The sequence below is a fragment of the Anabrus simplex genome, chromosome 6, assembly GCF_040414725.1.
Source record: "Anabrus simplex isolate iqAnaSimp1 chromosome 6, ASM4041472v1, whole genome shotgun sequence".
Classification (NCBI taxonomy): domain Eukaryota; kingdom Metazoa; phylum Arthropoda; class Insecta; order Orthoptera; family Tettigoniidae; genus Anabrus; species Anabrus simplex.
Window position 1 is genome coordinate 286,161,089 of NC_090270.1, and position 20,167 is coordinate 286,181,255.

The 20,167-nt window shown below is 39.0% G+C and overlaps 1 protein-coding gene across 1 annotated transcript in view; it reads left to right on the forward strand.

Moving 5' to 3' along the window:
* Positions 1-357: 357 nt before the first annotated feature.
* The window catches only part of LOC136875752 (neuronal cell adhesion molecule), a 75,867-nt gene continuing 56,057 nt past the window's right edge, over positions 358-20,167 (forward strand). The window contains exons 1-2 of the mRNA XM_067149326.2: positions 358-544; positions 6,840-6,912. Of these exons, the coding sequence (XP_067005427.2) occupies positions 413-544; positions 6,840-6,912 (205 nt within the window). The 5' untranslated portion in view covers positions 358-412. The remainder of the gene's footprint in view (positions 545-6,839; positions 6,913-20,167) is intronic.

The following is a 20,167-nucleotide window of genomic DNA, read 5'->3' on the forward strand; positions in this document are numbered from 1 at the left end:
CATATAATTTTATCTCACCTCATCCCCAACCCTTTGTCTGGAAATGGGACTAAGCAGGTAGACATATATACATGATTTTCTAATGTTTAATAGGCACTGTTTTTGGTCCAAATACTTTGGAGATGAAATATTATGTCGGTTGTAGATTTACTTATCCTCAATGGTGTACTTCCCTAAACTCAAAGGGAAAGAATTCTAGCAAACACTTGCCAAAAACAGGATAGAGTATAGTGTAGTGTAGGATAGTAATTAGACTCTCAGACCATTAACATTTTGTGTAAATGCTACAGTTTCAGAACCAGTACAAGATTTGAGAGTATACAAGAAAGGACGTCACATGCTTGGTATCCGCTGGGCCAAACCAGTTAATAGCTATGATTCCATCTTATCATTTATTGTGAGTTATCAGCTGATGGGTCCATCTCCTACATCTCCTGATAAGAAGTTTAGTGAAGTAATTGAACCAGTCCACTGCCTAGCCTGGCCTGACTTGTATTGCCATACTTTGAATGGACTACAGCCTGACTCTTACTATGAAGTGACGGTAAGTTGAAAAATAATTTAACAATACTTATTAAATTTGTTCTACATTCATTTGATTCCTTATATTTGTTTAGTATAATTTTCTGATAAGAAGGAAAATAAAGGAAAGCTGTGCAATGTATGGTTAGTATGCCTGCCTCTTACCCAGAGGCTCCTGGTTTGATTCCTTGTTATGTCAAGGATTTTTATCTGGATCTGAGGGCTGGTTCAAGGTCCACTCAGCCTATGTGAAATCTGATGAGGAGGTAGTGGCCACAGTCTAGAAAGTTAAGAAGGATGAGAGATTTGTTGCCCTGACTATGCATCACATTGTAATCTGTAGGACTCTTGACCGTGAGAGAATAGTGCAGTTCATTGGTTTTAATTTCGTGTGGCTATTTCTAAAAATCAGATGTATGGCTTTTGAGGCGTTTGCTCTATTAACCAGCATTTCGTCTTAGGTCTGACACTAGACTCGTCAGAGTGGGATGTGTCAGACCCTACCCACTGATGCTGGGGTGTATGCAGATGAATTTGTCAGAAGCCTATTTATGAGGCACAGTCTGGCAACTGCATACGGAAGATAAAACTCCACAATGGAATTAATGCCCACCTAGCACCGAGTGCAGCCCTTATAAGACAGACCCTCCGATGAGGATGGGCGGCATCTGCCATGTGTACGTAACTGTGTGGTATTGTGGTGAAGGATAGTGTTATGTGTGGTGTGTGAATTGCAGAGATGTTGGGGACAGCACAAACACCCAGCCCCCGGGCCATTAGAATTAACCAATGAAGGTTAAATTCTCTGACCCGGCCGGGAATCGAACCCAGGACCCCCTGAACTGAAGGCTGGTACACTGACCATTCAGCCAACGAGTCAACCACTTCATTGGTCATGTCATGAGGTTGAATGAACATTGAAGAGATTATTGTGTGGGCAATTGATGACAACTGACTGAATGGAAGGACAGCTGGATGATGGATGGATGGTATCATCACATAAGAATCCCTTCAATGTTCTTTGATGATGGAAAAAGGTTGGAGTTGGCACAGTTACATCAAGAATACAATAACTGCATGGGGTCATGACACTCAGGAGTGAAGTGAAATGAAATGTCGTATGGCTTTTAGTGCCAGGATATCCCAGGACGGGTTCAACTCGCCAGGTGCAGGTCTTTCTATTTGACTCCCGTAGGCGACCTGCGCGTCATGATGAGGATGAAATGATGATGAAGACAATACATCACCCAGCCCCTGTGCCATTGGAATTAACCAATTAAGGTTAAAATCCCCGACCCGACCGGGAATCGAACCTGGGACCCTCTGAACCGAAGGCCAGTACGCTGACCGTTCAGCCAACGAGTCGGACAGGATTGAAGTGATGACTAGGATGATAATTTATAAAATTATTTAAATAATCGGTAGTAAAAGAAGCAATCGTAAGACATGTACAAACTCTTGAATAGTATGCTTTCCATCACCAGTTGGGTGATTAAGTGGAAAAATAGTTATTTGTTCTTTACATGGGTAACTACTCACTGTCCAGATTTCAGGACACTACAGAACTGTCATTGCCACTGTGGGTTAGAATCGTGCAGTGCTGTGCATTCTTCATCATGTTGTATGGAGTAGAGTCCTGGGCTATGACTGGAGCCATCATGAAGAGACTCAAAGCATTTGAAATATGGGTGGCTGGATATTTCATATCAGTATAGTTGGTCCATTATTGGACATTATAAGTTTTCCACCTAACTCATTCCTGGTTGCCAGCGTTTCGCCCCAGTGTGCTAAGTTGGACTCATCAGTTGGTAAATAGCACACCTACCAAGACGCATGGCTAGTGCATACCGAGAAGGCCACTGCGGAGACTACTTGAAGCCACCGACAGTGCCAATGCACTATGAGAGACTTTGTCTCATTCTCAAAAATTGATGCCTGCCTGGCTATCAGATGATAAAGATGTTGATTCCAATAGAGAACCTGAATACCCGTTCTGAATGAGCAAATTTATAATACCAATATAGTTGGTCCATTATTGGATGTTATAAATTTTCCAGCGAACTCATTCCTAGATGTTTTATATTGGCTGAGTGGACAGAATATAAAATGAGGAAGATACTGACCAGGATATGCAAAGAAAAATAATCCTGTAGGGCTGTTAAGATCAAGAAGCTCTGACACCTGCAAACCTACACCTCCTGAAAATCATTACACAATGAAAGATCAAGGGAAGGGAGATCCTGCGAGAACCCACATGTCTTGGCTGGAGAGCCTGAGGCAGTAGTTCAGACAAACAACCATTTCACTGTTCCACGCAGCTATGAAGAAGCCTATGGTAACTAATAATAATAATAATAATAATAATGCTATTGGCTTTACATCCCACAAACTACTTTTATAGTTTTTGGAGACGCTGAGGGGCCGGAATTTTGTGTGACAGGAGTTCTTTTACATGCCAATAAATCTACCATCAAATACCACTGGACTGAGCCAGGATCGAACCTGCCAAGCTGGGGTCAGAAGGCCAGTGCCTCAACCATCTGAGCAACTCAGCCCAGCCCTATGGTAACCAGATTGAATGACAAAATTTTTTGATGGAAAAACAGCAGAAGAAGAAGAAGAAGAAGAAGAAAATAGTAAAGATATAAAAGCTTTTGGTCTGCAGTGCTAAAAAAAAAAAGAAAGAATAAAAGCTTATTTGATTGCTAAAAGTGAGAGCAGATAGTGTGGTGCTATCATAGTAGCAGCTGCAGCAATTTGATGCCAGTTGTTGCCACTCTCGTTGTTGCTGTTCTAACATGGAAGTGACCAGAGAACTTATGATTTTAAAGGTGGGTTCAAACAACAGGAATACTTGGAAAGATTACTGTCAGATTTCTGAGACTATGTTCCTTTAAGCACTACAGCTTCTTCTCTGTAAATTGCTATAGCATGACTATTGTATTCTACAAACCCCAGAGTTTGTCTTCCTAAAATCTTCTGAGCATTAATAGAAATAGGTGTTAGGGTGGCACTCCCTCACTAGACTTGCTTCCTCCTAGCCTGTTGGAAGGACAACATGTTGCTTTCAATTCTTATGGAGATATTAGCCGGACTAATTGTAAAGATGACGACACATGCATGAAAAACAATCTAAATGGACATTCTCATTAAAGGCTGTGGACTTTCCCCTCTGCTATTTATAATGACAAAAGTGGAGGTGAGAGAAACATGGCTATATACTTATTAAAAATATTAATAAAATCAAATGGTACAGAAAACTAAAAACAAGCACAGGTACAAAATCCTACACATACCCCCTTTAGAGAAAGCCCTTCGAATGATCCCAGTATATAGGGTGTCTCTTATAAACACAGACCTAGCGCACAGTGTTTTCACTCTGCGCTAAAGCAGCTGCCTCAGCTCAATTTACGTCGCACACGGCCGCCCTGCTTTAAGCATGTGTACAATCTTATATGAAATCTTACCTTATGAAAGATGCTTGAAGTGCCATCCTTCATAATGAGGCACTTCAGAATTTTCGGCACACCAATAGCAAGAGTTATGACTGTTCACATGACTGTTAAGATAAAACCAGGCCTCATCCAAAAAGAACCCAAGCTGTGGGTTGAATAAGTGATCATTCATTGAGGCAAGATACCACTCACAATATCTCACACCTGTGGCTGGATCAGCAGGTTTTAAACAATGGGCCCAGGCAAATCTGTGCGGTTTGATGTGTAACTGGTTTGTATCTTTTGTGTGCAGAAGAAACTGTAACCCCTACTTGTGCTAATTTTGTTAGTGATTTATTTGGCGATTGTTTAAGATTCGCACCAGTGTCATCTAGCTTTTCCTCTGTTAAAACTGTTCATGTGCATGCATGTTTTTTACTGAGCACTGAGCCAGTAGTTTCAAATTTATTTACAATTACATGAATCTGTGCTCATGAAGGTGGCACTTTACCAGGCAATTGCCGAACAAATGCATCGCGTACCCGTTGAGCCGACTTGTACTTAAAATAAGTTTTACATAAGAAAATACAGTATTGCAATGGTAACTGTCTCACCATGTTAACAGCTAAGATTCAGACTGGCTATTGATGCTAGGTAGAACACATGCACGCTCCTTGCAAGGTCAAGAAATATGCACGCGCCTCCGATACAGCTGCTTAGGTCTTGGAGGGTAGAAACGCCGCTGGATGGTCTGGGTTTATAACAGATACCCTGTATATGATATCAGAGGATATATTTGTTGAATCAACACTAATGATTACTGATATTGAAGAAGAATGGGTTAAAATTCAAACCATGTTTAAACAATCTGGTTTTGAGAGTCTTGGTAAGAAAAGACTGACAAAGAAAGAAAGGCTTAATACACTCTGATAGTCATATTGAGAAGGTAATTAGAGACAAGTGAGAAGCTTTTAAGAAATATTTTTCAATCAGTGGATTAGACGTTAAGTTACTCTACCATTGAAAGAGAGCCATAACAAAAAGGGAAGTTCAGAAAAATCACAGAGAAAGCGAGGTGAACTATATCCACTCACCAAAACAAACAAAACTAGACCTCAGACTAAAACATACAAAATTTTTAAGCACTTGAACCAAGAAACAAAAACAACCTAAAAAAGATGTTACACCCCCTGATACATGGATCAGTTATTTTCAATATCTATGATCAGAAGAATGTCAGGAAGAAGTCATACATTTTAGAACAACCAAACTCAACAAATACCAATACTGAAGGAATAACCTTGCCAGAACTTAAAATGGTTCAAAGGAACAATAAAGCTCCTAGTGAAGATTAAATTGATTTGGATCTCTTCATATACTAAGTGAAGAATTTATTTACAGGTTTCTAATGGTTTGAAAAGGAGAATTTTTCAAAAGGTGGCGAAAGGCCATACTTATTCCAACGCATAATGAAGGGAAATGATGATTTAAGAAATAATGCAGGTATAACTTCAGTTCAGTTCAGTTTATTTCAGTGAGAGACAGCACACATAGGCTGATCCTAATAACACAAGACAGGCACAAACATCCATCTTTTTACATCTGTGGTGGTAACTCTGGCACCAGTCTGTGCAATTTTTAAGAAGAGTTCCTCCTACAGCTCACAATATGTAATAGAATTAGCCTTCAACTAAACAGGAACTTGAATTTTCCCAAGATCAACACATGAAGAACTCATTCAATGGCAAAACTTGCATAATTCAAACATCATCAGTGTGATTTCAGTCTCTTTTTCAAATGCTTGTTTTGAAAACAATTTCTATATTTAACTTTACATATTTTAACTTATTTTGCATGTTTAGTGTATTAACAACAGCTAATGTCCTTTAATTGGCAATTTGACAGATTCGTTAGCAGATTCACCCAGGGTCTTTTAAAAGTGTTTTAATGATCCTCATTTCAATTATTCTTTGTCTTTAACTATGGGTGATGATGTTCTAAAGTGGATGAAACATGTCCCATTCTGCTAAGTAATGTTATTGTGAATAAGAAGAATATATTTATTGTATTGTAAAGGTGGAATTTTTACTAAAATGTATCATAACGCTTGTTATCTCTGAGAAGCTCTAGCATAAATGAGCCACACTATTTTTGCTGAGGCGTTGTCCGCGCGACCATAATGAAACCCTAGTTAAGAATGAAAAGGATCTAGTCGTGCAGATTGTTGCAGGTGCGCATAGTGTCAGAGAAGCACCAGGAAATTTCTCAGGAATACATATAACATTGTTGCAAGGGTATAAATTGTGCCACCAAGTTGGAAGATATTTCAAAAATCTGCTCTGAGGTGCTGTATGTTTGTCCCTTTTTATTGTCTGCAGGTAAAATGTAAACAAAAAGAAAACAGCATGTCAGGTTTATGCTCGAGCACCTGGAGGTTGGCAGCTGAAACTAATCACCGCAGACATATGGTTCCTATGTTCACAGTACTTGAATTTTTGTGCCCTCTTAATACTCCTTTAATTTAGGAAACAAAGTTTTTCTACACCTTGTAGAGTTAAAATACTATGTGTCAAGTGTTTATTTCTTACCCTTACATCTGTATTCACTGCCATCTCTTAGGGTGGACTTCTCCATTAACAACCCCAGTTCTTTCAGATTTCTTATTTCTCAACTCTTAACTGGCTCTTCTGCATCCTCTTTTTAACAGGGGGTGGATGTTATTAATCTGACAGGGCCGTTTCTGAGAGTATTTATTTCCTTATTTTGGAAAGCTAGGATAATAAGTACACTTTGACAACTAATATTTGTATATTAGCTTTTACCACTTCCATTACTTCTGCCTATTTCCTTGCCAGAATTTTTGTGACTGATTTGTTTTTCTAGGTTCAACCCAGAAACAGTGAAGTGAATGATTATGGTCCAGGCAAAAGTGTTACTGATATTACTAAAGAATCAGGTAAGTGAATTTTTGTATGTATTTTCCCACTTTTAAATATTTCATGCCGGCCCCGCGGTGTAGGGGTGGCATGTCTGCCTCTTATCCGGAGGCCCCAGGTTTGATTCCTGGCCAGATCAGGGATTTATACCTGGATCTGAGGGCTGATTCGAGGTCCACTCAGTCTATGTGATAACAATTCAGGAGCTATCTGACGGTGAGATGGTGGCCCCGGTCTAGAAAGCCAAGAATAATGGCCGAGAGGATTTGTCGTGCTGACCACATGACACCTCATAATCTGCAGGCCTTTGGGCTGAGCAGCAGTCGCTTAGTAGGCCATAACCCTTCGGGGCTGTTGCACTGTGGGGTTTGGATTTGGTTCTAAATATTTCATTAACCTTATAAATATTCTTAATAAGTTTAACTCCTTAGCCAATTGTTCTGCATAGCTGCCTTTGTTTTGAAGGGTACCAGATTCAATTCCCAGCCAAAGCAGAGATTTTTGCTATGTCTGATTAATTCATCTGGCTTAAGGACTAGAAGTTCTTGTTTGTTCTTTTACACACATCTTCATCTATGTGCAATGCACCACACTGTCAATCACCACAGAAACACATAACAGTAGAATACATTTTCTCACATAGGCTTAGTGTCAGTATAGGCATCTAGCCATAAATCTGGGTGAAGTCCACATGTACAACACAGATTGCACCTGCTAGCCAACCATGGTGTGTAGAAAGCAGAAGCCGAAAACAAATATCCTTCACAGTTGTTATAATTGAGAATAAGTAACATTGCAGACACTGCCTAATGTAAAGCAATATATTTTACTTTGTACTGTAGTTTAATTAAAAATTTCATTGTTTGGTTCTGTATTGACATTAACAATATTAAACATAATTCTTAGAAGGAATTTATTGAAATGCCCCACCTCTCCTATACTTAATATCTACTATTCACAATTAAATAGTCATGCTTAAATAAGTATATGTTTTAGCCACTTTATGGCTGTCTTCAGCCAGGTTCAAAAAGTTTCTAATCACATGGTGGTGACACGTTATAAGTAGAATGAATATACACATTAAGAACCAAGGTACAAGCTAAAATGGGTAATAACATTGTTCGATAAAAAGTGTATAAAAAGCTTATTTGTTTATGTAACCATTGGCCTGGTTGGTTACACAATTAACATCAAGTTATAATAATAAATTTATTAACACAGTAAAACATAGTAAAATAAACTTTAGGTTCAACCGAAGCAATGTACTATAAAATGTAAACAAGAAGTTGGGAAACATGACAATTACGAAACGGATGTGAAAAGTGGCTTGGACCCTACGAGGTTAACAGAATGTATCCGTTGTGAAGGAATTAAATGTAGAGGGTAATTACCTTGATTTCATTTATTTAAAAGTAATAAACAAAACAAAATAATAAAAAAACGAACAAAAACTCAAAGATTTGGTTATAGTAAATGTAAGTTTTAATTGCGCCTGCACATATGTGCAATGAACCAAAGAAATTTTAAGAATCCAATGATACATGATGATTTAAATGAGGGCTAATCGCAACCTACACAAGTTAAAGAAAAAGAAAGAAATAAAATCATAACAAAGAAAAGGGAATTGCTCCCGAAACAAAATGTATATGATCTTAACCCAAAAGCTAAGTCATTTAAACAATTTTAGTGGTGAACGTGAATCTCGAGGATAAACTCCTGCGCAAGAAAAGAAGTTACTACATTTAAATGAAGTTAATATCTGAAATAAGAGAAGAAATAGTGCTTACCCCGAGACAGGTATCCCATTATGGGACTGATGCGGGACCATGTCCGCTCTCTCTCTCTCTCTAGGATGTTAAGAATCAAAGGCGTAGAGAGTACCTCGCTCCCATCAAAGGAGCGGGTAAGATCAAGAAACGGGAAATGGTGCAACCACCATAAGAACCAATCAGGATACGGAATTTACCGTTGACTTTCCCATTTACCAATTATATTTGATCTTATTTCACCAATCAAAGTCTTTTATTTCTTGTTGATCCAGGAAGGTCTTTTACGCAACAGGAAATGTGCTTCTAAAAAAGCTCATGTAGGTACACGCTGTTAAAGTTAGGTAACAAACAAAAATATTACAATTCACAGATAAATGATCCAAAACAGAATTCTTCCAAGTTCAAAATTCCAAACCAGATAATATCTTATACAACACCAAAAAATATTTTTTTAAACAATAAATGAAGAATTTTTTCCAAGTTTAAAAGTCCAACCCAGATAATATCTTATACAAGACCAAAAAAATACGTTTTAAAAACAATAAATTAAGAAAATTCCATCATTTCCGCATTGCTGTCTTAATTCTACCATATACTCCACCTCACAAACTCGAGCTTCGCTCAAAACTGACAGTCATTTTACATTATTAATTGGAGATTTTGCCACACGACCCACAATTTTGATGCCATCCACTGTAGGAATGTCAGTATGCATCTGCTTAATTTTCTTTTGGCTATTGCTGATTTAGGTAGCTGTCGACACCGGCCGGCTGCCAGCAAACTCCTCATACACTTTCAGTCCAACCACTTAAAGGCAAAAACATTCCATCAACTCCGATCCAAGTATTGGACCATTGCAACCAAATGGTGAAGTGCAACATACACACAGACACAGTAGTATGTCCACCAGATGGAGCAAATTTTTTTGCAGCAACTGCAACACAAACAGATACACGGCAGAAAAGGGGAATAGATCAGGCAAAACCAGCGTCCAACCATTCTGAAGGGTTTTGACGAAGAATTGAAGAAAAATGATGTTATTCAAGGGTGTTTTTTTGTGTTTTTATTTTATTCCAGTAATGAAATGAGTATCACCCAAATGGTGGCTCAATAAATGTTCTATGGGAAAACTCCCTCCCACACTTGGTATACCAGAAATCCAGGGTAAGCACTATTTATTAATTTAGAAAAAGGACAAAAGATAAAACATGAAAATCTACAAGAGTTAACCCCAGAGCCTGAAGGTTACAGTTACAATTTCCTAAGTTCTGACCATGAAAAGTTTTTTTACATAACCTAATCATTATCACACCATATCCATTACATTAAAAAAAAATACCTAAGGAGGATACCTAATATAATCACAATTACAATTCCTATTCCTTAACTTACTGATATTAATCATACACAAGGTCTATATGTATAGGGATAATATGTGTGTAGGCTGGCCAGCCATAAATTAATACAGACATTTGTTACAATTAAGGCATAAATGGTCACAGATAAAGGAATGCACATCACCAGTACCAATAACTAGGGTACCTTTTTATGTGATAAATGCACTCTGCTGACCTTCTTCCTTTCAGGATCACTTACCAATAAAGATACCAGGGTAGAAATTTCAAAATTGTGCAGGGACCTCGAAATCTGGGGGCTAACTTACAAATAACATGGTCCACAGTGCTACTGACAGGATGAGTTTTAACGAAAACCTGGTCACCCACAGACAGATTGTGCGTCCTTTGCCATGATTGTAGTTAGCATATTAAACCTTAAAATTTTTTATGCGCACGATGCCAAGTAGCATGGATCCATTCTGGGTTCCTGATGTCAGGAAGGAGATCATTAATGGATCATAGATTCGAAAGTGGAGAATTAGGAGTGAATGCTAGCATTAATGAAGTAGGCATTTGCATATGACTCTCATGGACAGCAGTATTAAAGGCAAAAGACAACCAATTGAGCGATGAATCCCACTTAGATTGGTCAGCAGAGTGATAGGCAATAAGACCAGATCTAAGATTTAAATTAACTCTTTCAGCGTAATTAGGCCTCAGATAATACAGGGTAGTAGGTTGTAGTTACGTGAGAAATTGACAAATCAAAACAGAAATTATGGAAGTGAACTGATGTAAAAGCTTTGGTGTTATCGCTCACTAAGAATTGACAAGGTCCAAAGGAAGCAATGATCTGTTTCAAACAAGCAATGGTAGTATTAGCATTAGCCATACGAGTTGGGAACAGCCACGTAAAACACGAGAAAGCGTCAACACACACAAGTATGAAACGTTGGCTGGTCCGTGACCTTGGGAAAGGACCAATGTAATCTGTAAATACTCTCTCCATAGAACGAGAAGCTTGCTCAGATGACAACAGACCTAGGCAGGTATTAGGTGCAGGTTTACTAATGTTACAAGTTTTGCAAGATTTGACAAAAGTACGGAGTTCACTGTCCATAGATTTCTAAATGAAATGTTTACAGATTTTCTCTCTAGTTCTGAAAACACCTAGGTGATCACCAACTGGGGATTCATGAAAATATTTGAAAAGAGCAGGAACTAGGTTAGATGGAACAACAATATTGGGGTCTCGTCTACTGCGAGCAGGACAACATAGAACATCATACTCAAGAACATAAGGTTTAACAAGTTTGCCAGATTTAATCCTGTCAATAATAGCCTTTAATTCAGCATCATCTTCCTGATATTTAGAAATATCTTTGAAAAGAAAAAGTGAGTTAGTTAGAAGTACATTCGCAAAAGCCGAAACTTGATTTGGAGAGGGATCTGAAGGCTCTGATTGAGAATCAGAACTACCTGGATAGAACATTCTACTGAGGCTATCAGCCCCAACATTTTCAGTGCCACGAATGTGACGAGCTTTGAACTAACTGAAATGTCAAGATGCATACTGCCCAATGTGCAAGACAACCAATACATCTTGGTTTGGCCAGTACCCAACTCAGTGCCTGATTATCAGTTTCAAGATCGAAAGGGAGATGTTCAAGATATATTCTAAACTGTTCTAAAAAAAAAACAGCTAAGGCTTCTAATTCATAAGTAGAATAGTTTCGCTCAGCAGGATTTAGACTACGTCAAGCATAAGAAATGGGACAACGTCCATCTTCAAATTCCTGAAGAAGAACACCAGATATACCTGTCGAAGAGGCATTGGTTTGAAGAATGAAATGTTTAGAAAAATCTGGCATTGACAGAACAGGAGCATTACATAAGGCAGACTTCAAACCATTAATGGCTTCTTTTTTTTTTTTTTTTTTTTTTTTTTTGCTAGTTGCTTTACGTCGCACCGACACAGATAGGTCTTATGGCGACGATGGGACAGGGAAGGGCTAGGAGTGGGAAGGAAGCAGCCGTGGCCTTAATTAAGGTACAGCCCCAGCATTTGCCTGGTGTGAAAATGGGAAACCACGGAAAACCATTTTCAGGGCTGCCGACAGTGGGGTTCGAACCTACTATCTCCCGAATACTGGACACTGGCCGCACTTAAGCGACTGCAGCTATCGAGCTCGGTATTAATGGCTTCAATTCAGGCATCACCCCACACAAATTTTGCATCATATCTTCTTAAAGCATTTAACGGAGCTGCTCTTTCAGCAAAATTGGCGATGAATTTACAAAATAAATTGACCATACCAATGAATCTGGCTACAGCTTTGACATCTTTAGGGACAGGAAAATTTTGGATGGCAGACATACAAGATTGATCAATGGAGACACCTTTCTCTGACACAATGTGCCTCTTTGGGGTTGTGTAAAAGTAACCTTGCTAGCCTTAAGGGTTAAGCCTGCTTTATGCAGCTTTTTAAGGACTTCATTGAGATGGATAAGGTGCTCTTCAAATGTTCACTGAAAATGACTAAACCATCAAGGTAATTGTACATAAACTTGAATTTAATGTCTGACAGAATATTATCTAGTAATCGAATAAGGACAGCTGCTCCAGTATTGAAGATGAACGGGACCCATTCAAATTCATAGAGGTTCCAATCAGTGGCAAAAGCAGTGCAGTGCTTGGATTCCTCAGCAAGAGGTATCTGATAATATGCCTGATTCAAGTCTAAAGTAGTAAAAATTTTAGCATCAGCAAACCAAGAAAAACAAGAGTGAAGTTTGGGAAGGGGAACAGACTGAAGAACAACTTTCTTGTTCAACATCCGATAATCAATGACAGGACGAAAACCACCTTGCAGTTTAGGGACAAGGAACATGGAAGAAGAATAAGCAGATTTAGAAGGAAATATTAGACCGTCAGCAAACATTTGATCAGTAAATGTGGAGACAGGCGATACGGTGGAGAATGAACAAGGATGTTATCAGTGACTTCAATTTTGTGCTATAAAACGTTAGTTACACCTAACTTGTCAGTAAATACATCTGGAAATTTATTGCAGATATTCTTGAGTTGGTTGGCCTGATCATCAGGCAAATGATCAAAATCAAAAGCCTTGGTTTCACCAGTATCTTCAGGAACAGCATTGACATGATAAGGAAGAATAGGGGAGCGATTATGCAACTTATAGATTTTTATAGAAAATTTAAAATGGAATTCATTGAACTGCAGATCCTAAATCATACCAGTTTTAGCAATAACATTTGCACCTAAAATGAAAGGACAAGATAAATGTTTAGAAACTAATACAGACATTTTCCATGTAAAAGCACGGATTCTGATTTTGACGTTTTGAGATCCTAGTATATTCAAAGGGTTAGAATTAGCAGTATGGCAAGTTAAAGATACTGATTTCAGCAGAGGTAACTTACAAACAGTTTTCAGAATAATGCCAATTCTCACTCATCAGTGTGATGCTACTTCCTGAATCTACCAATGCACATACAGGTTCATTATTTACCTATAAGCATATGTAAGGTAACTTACAAAGGCAAATAGCAGAAATACCACATGATTGTGGAAAATTTAGATAAGATTCAGATTGAGACAACATCAGCTTAAGAATGAGGTGAATCATCCTTTAACATACAATTACAACAAACAAAATTTGAAGCAACCATCTGAGATTCAATACGAGAATTCACGGTTAGTCATATGAATTACTATTGCCAGGACTCCCAGGTCCAGAAGAATTACATGGGCACTGTCTGGAAAAATGTCTATTCGACCCACAGTATTGATAAGAATTACTGCTGGATGAAACTCTACCCACATTGGGTTTTGAATTGCCTAAGGGCCCAATCTTAGGACAGTTCCTCTGGAAATGATCAGTAGAATCACAACTAAAACATCCACGGGAATTACGTTGCTTTGAAGAAAGGGACTAAATGGCTTTAGTAACCTGAGGGAAAGATGTACTCATAGAAGGGGGAGCTAACACAACCTGTAGTTGATTGGCATATCTGATACCTTTGGCAGAAACGGTAATAGCTTCCAACTGAGCAAAAGTTGCTGGTGGTTGTGAAAGAGCAAGATATGACTGATAGTTAGGAGCAAGAGCCTCAACAATGCTGGCAACCATTTGAGACTCGGAACAGTTAAGCATAAAAATTCTACATACATACATACATTATCATTATAGACTGTTATGCCTTTCAGCGTTCAGTCTGCAAGCCTCTGTGAATTTACTAAACGTCGCCACAATCCTCGATTTGCAACTAGTGTTGTGGCCTCATTTAGTTCTATACCTCTTATCTTTAAATCATTAGAAACCGAGTCTAACCATCGTCGTCTTGGTCTCCCTCTACTTCTCTTACCCTCCATAACAGAGTCCATTATTCTCCTAGGTAACCTATCCTCCTCCATTAGCCTCACATGACCCCACCAACGAAGCTGTTTATGCGTACAGCTTCATCCATCGAGTTCATTCCTAAATTAGCCTTTATCTCCTCATTCCGAGTACCCTCCTGCCATTGTTCCCACCTGTTTGTACCAGCAATCATTCTCACTACTTTCATGCCTGTTACTTCTAACTTATGAATAAGATATCCTGAGTCCACCCAGCTTTCGCTCCCGTAAAGCAAAGTTGGTCTGAAAACAGACCGATGTAAAGATAGTTTCGTCTGGGAGCTGACTTCCTTCTTACAGAATACTGCTGATCACAACTGCGAGCTCACTGCATTAGCTTTACTACACCTTGATTCAATCTCACTTACTATATTACCATCCTGGGAGAACACACAACCTAAATACTTGAAATTATCGACCTGTTCTAGCTTTGTATCACCAATCTGACATTCAATTCTGTTGAATTTCTTACCTACTGACATCAATTTAGTCTTTGAGAGGCTAATTTTCATACCATACTCATTGCACCTATTTTCAAGTTCCAAGATATTAGACTGCAGGCTTTCGGCACAGCCTGCCATTATGACCAAGTCGTCAGCATAGGCCAAACTGCTTACCACATTTCCACCTAACTGAATCCCTCCCTGCCATTTTATACCTTTCAGCAGATGATCCATGTAAACTACGAACAGCAAAGGTGAAAGATTACAGCCTTGTCTAACTCGTGTAAGTACCCTGAACAAAGAACTCATTCTGCCTTCAATTCTCAATGAAGCCCAATTGTCAACATAAATGCCTTTGATTGATATTAATAATGTACCTTTAATTCCATAGTCCCCCAGTATGGCGAAAATCTTTTCCCTCGGTACCTTGTCATATGCTTTCTCTAGATCTACGAAACATAAACACAACTGCCTATTCCTCTCGTAGCATTTTTCAATTACCTGCCGCATACTGAAAATCTGATCCTGACAGCCTCTCTGTGGTCTGAAACCACACTGGTTTTCATCCAACTTCCTCTCAACAACTGATCGCACCCTCCCTTCCAAGATGCCAGTGAATACTTTGCCTGTTATACTAATCAATGAGATACCTCGATAGTTGTTGCAATCCTTCCTGTTCCCTTGCTTATAGATAGGTGCAATTACTGCTTTTGTCCAATCTGAAGGTACCTTACCAACACTCCACACTACTGTAATTTTACTACTCTGTGAAGCCATATTATCCCTGCCTTCCCACTATACTTCACCATTTCAGGTCTAATTTCATCGATTCCTGCTGCCTTATGACAATGGAGTTTATTTACTATCATTTCCACTTCCTCAAGCATAATTGAAGACATGGATGGAAGAAGGGCTTAAGTCAGGTTGTGTCGTTATTCGGTAAATTGCATATATACATTACTTGGTGGCTGTTCTAGATACTACCTAAATGGCTTCTCGGTAGTGCCAATAGATGGCGTAATGTGCTATATTGAGTTGCACCGTTCTTCCAAATATTGCTCGTGCCCGACTTAAAATACACTCCAATGCTGACTTACGGCGAGCCAGCACTAATCACTCATCAGAAGCGAATCGGCTGACGCAGGAGTAAAATAATGTCGGGAGGAGAAACATCTGATATTTCAGCAGATGACAGTGAATATATACCAAGTGAAACCTCAGATGATTCGGATACCAAATCCTTACAATCCGAATGTTCTGCCGTTCTCAGCCCAGCGTCATTTGCAACATCACAAACAAAAGGATTTTAGTTTTCAATTCAAAAGTATGTCATATTATGTTACTCTCCTGAAGTAACTGTATCACGAAGCCAGACTTATAATATTACGTTTCATGACAAGTTTCAGTTATTGAAGGATATAAGGTCTGTAGATACTTTGGATAGTATCCCAGTCCCTCATGTAGGTATTGAAGCCGGGAAATTAAAAGATGTTAAGGATTTAGTAAGCTTTATATGCGCAGATGCACGTGCATGGTTTGAAAATATTTTCCAAGGAGCTGAATCTGTGGGAGTAGGAAATTCTCAATATAGTGGCTCCCCTAATAACATGTTGTGACCTGTCAAATGTTCTAACCTGTAAAACTTGTCTACATGTTTCCAACAATGTAAATAAAATTGATTTTCAATGAAAATGTTTCTTGAAATTGGAATAAGGGCGTAACTCCAAAATACAAAACAGACAACAAACCACAAAATTTATAAATATTTTTGATGTACATATTATGAAATAATCAAGAATGTAGTTATGTATAATATCCCAGAATTCTGTATTTCTGAGAAAAGTGTTTGATGTTATAATTCTTTAAACTCATTTATCTCCAAAGTGTGTATTTTGAGTTGCGCCCTTCTTCCATCCATGTCTTCAATTTCACCAACATCCTTTTCCTCCTCCCCATGAGCTTGGCTGTTTGCAACACCACCAGGACTATTTCCTTTTACACTGAGAAGATGTTCAAAATATTCCCTCCACCTCTCCAGTGATTTCCTGGGATCTATTATGAGTTCACCTGAATTACTCAAAACACTGTTCATTTCCTTTTTCCCTCCCTTCCTAAGATTCTTTATTACTGTCCAGAAAGGTTTCCCTGCTGCCTGACCTAGCCTTTCCAGGTTATTACCAAAATCTTCCCATGACTTCTTTTTGGATTCAACAACTATTTGTTTTGCTCTGTTTCTTTCATCTACGTACCAATCCCTGTCTGCCTTGGCCCTTGTTTGGAGCCATTTCTGATAAGCCTTCTTTTTACGTTTACAGGTTGCTCTCACTTCATCATTCCAACAAGATGTTCGCCTTTTCCCATCTTTACACACAGTTGTTCCTAAGCATTCCCTTGCTGTTTCTACTACAGTATCCCTGTATGCCACACATTCACTTTCTATATCCTGAACCTGCTTACTGTCTACTGTTCAAAACTTCTCACTAATCATATCCATGTACTTCTGTCTAATTTCCTCGTCCTGGAGATTTTCTACCCTTATTCGTTTGCAGACAGATTTCACTTTCTCTACCCTAGGCCTAGAGATACTTAGTTCACTACAGATCAGATAGTGGTCTGTATCATCGAAAAATCCGCAAAAAACTCGTACATTCCTAACAGATTTCCTGAATTCAAAGTCTGTTAAGATATAGTCTATTATGGATCTGGTACCCCTAGCCTCCCATGTGTAGCGGTGAATAGCCTTATGCTTGAAGAATGTATTCGTAACAGCTAAACCCATACCAGCACAGAAGTCCAGCAAATGCTTCCCATTCCCATTAGCTTCCATATCTTCCCCACATTTACCAATCACCCTTTTGTATCCTTCAGTTCTATTCCCAACTCTCGCATTGAAATCGCCCATTAGCACTATTCTATCCTTGCTGTTGACCCTGACCACGATGTTACTCAATGCTTCATAAAACTTGTCAACTTCATCCTCATCTGCACCCTCACATCGTGAATACACGGACACAGTTCTTGTCCTAATTCCTCCCACTGACAAATCTACCCACATCATTCGCTCATTTACGTGCCTAGCAGAAACTATGTTGCGTGCAATGGTATTCCTGATAAACAGCCCTACCCCAGACTCTGCCCTTCCCTTTCTAACACCCGTCAAGTACACCTTATAATCTCCTATCTCTTCCTCATTATCTCCCCTTACCCGAATATCACTTAGTCCTAGCACATCCAGATACATCCTCTTTGCTGACTCAGCCAGTTCTACCTTCTTTCTTCCATAAGCCCCATTAATATTGATAGCTCCCCATCGAATTCCATTTCGTTCGCCAAGTTGTTTCCAAGGAGTCCCTCCCCTGTCAAATGGGAGTGGGACTCCATTACTCCCATAGGTTCGAAGCTTGCTTAAAGTGTTCTGAGCTCGGTAAATTCATGAAGCAGGATGCTGCCCTTCTTGCACATAGTCCAAGTGAGGATCTCTCCCCTAACGGGTTATGGACCACCGGTGAATTGTATAGTCCTAGCCGCCTGAGCACAAAGGGGGCCACGACTCAGAATATGTCCGAGATGCCCACTTCCATTCCATAGCAACTGGTATCCCGACTCTCAGGACCACTTACTAGGCCACTCAGCCGTTGTCCATGGTTCACGAACTAGGACGTGACTACAGTAACCCACAAACATGAACCAATATTCTAGTAGTATAGCATTATAGAATTCAATATCCAGAATATACTCTGACAAAGATTAATTCAAATGCTGACTCTAAAATATGCACTAACGAAGACAAGGCACGAGAAGGAATGAAGAATTCAAGTACATGGGCATGAAACTGATCCACAGTCCATCTCTCAGAAATGGCTCTAATGATATGCTCAGAAAGAGCTCCAGATACATGTTCATATAAGACTTGAAAAATGTGATCATCACTCAAACTATACACAATAGCCTGATCTTTAAATTCTATTAAAAAGCGAAGGAAAGAAATAACCTCGTCAATAGATTTGGCAGTAAATTTAGACACTCCGTTAAATAAAGTTGTCAATGGAGGAGGTAAAATGAAAAACATCTGGGGAAAGGCAGATGAGGAAGATACCTGTGAAGGAAGTACAGCAGCATAATAACCCTGATTTGAGCGCACTTGAGAAAAGGATGGAGCACTGAAAGTGAGGTTAGGACTAGCATTAGTCTATAATGTAATAGGTGCAGAAACTCTCATCTGTCAAAAGTTTTCACACATTTGAGAAACCATTGAAGCATTGACTACTTGTTTAGGGATTGTTGTTGTTTGAGTCATCAGTCCATAGACTGGTTTGATGCAGCTCTCCATGCCACTCTATCCTGCGCTAATCTTTTCATTTCTACGTAACTATTGCATCCTACATCTGCTCTAATCTGCTTGTCATATTCATACCTTGGTCTACCCCTACCATTCTTACCACCTACACTTCCTTCAAAAACCAACTGAACAAGTCCTGGGTGTCTTAAGATGTGTCCTATCATTCTATCTCTTCTTTTCGTCAAATTTAGCCAAATCGATCTCCTCTCACCAATTCGATTCAGTATCTCTTCATTCGTGATTCGATCTATCCATCTCACCTTCAGCATTCTTCTGTAACACCACATTTCAAAAGCTTCTATTCTCTTTCTTTCTGAACTAGTTATCGTCCATGTTTCACTTCCATACAATGCCACGCTCCACACGAAAGTCTTCAAAAACATCTTTCTAATTCAATGTTTGAAGTGAGCAAATTTCTTTTCTTAAGAAAGCTCTTCCTTGCTTGTGCTAGTCTGCATTTTATGTCCTCCTTACTTCTGCCGTCGTTAGTTATTTTACTACCCAAGTAATAATATTCATCTACTTCCTTTAAGACTTCATTTCCTAATCTAATATTTCCTACGTCACCTGCCTTCGTTCGACTGCACTCCATTATTTTTGTTTTGGACTTACTTATTTTCATCCTCTACTCCTTACCCAAGACTTCATCCATACCATTCAGCAACTTCTCGAGATCTTCTGCAGTTGGAAATTCTAAGTTCCCATGGAGGGAATTAGATTCTTTTCCACCAATAGAGCATATCAAAAATCAGATCAAAAATTAGATGGATGGCTTTTCCGGCGTTTGCTCTATTAACCAGCGTTTTGTCTTAGGTCTGACACTAGACTCTTCAGAGTGGGATGTGTCAGACCCTACCCACTGACGCTGGGGTGTATGCAGGTGAACTTATCAGAAGCTTATTTATGAAGCACAGTCTGATAACTGCATACGGGAGATAAAACTCCACAATGGAATTTGATCTGATTT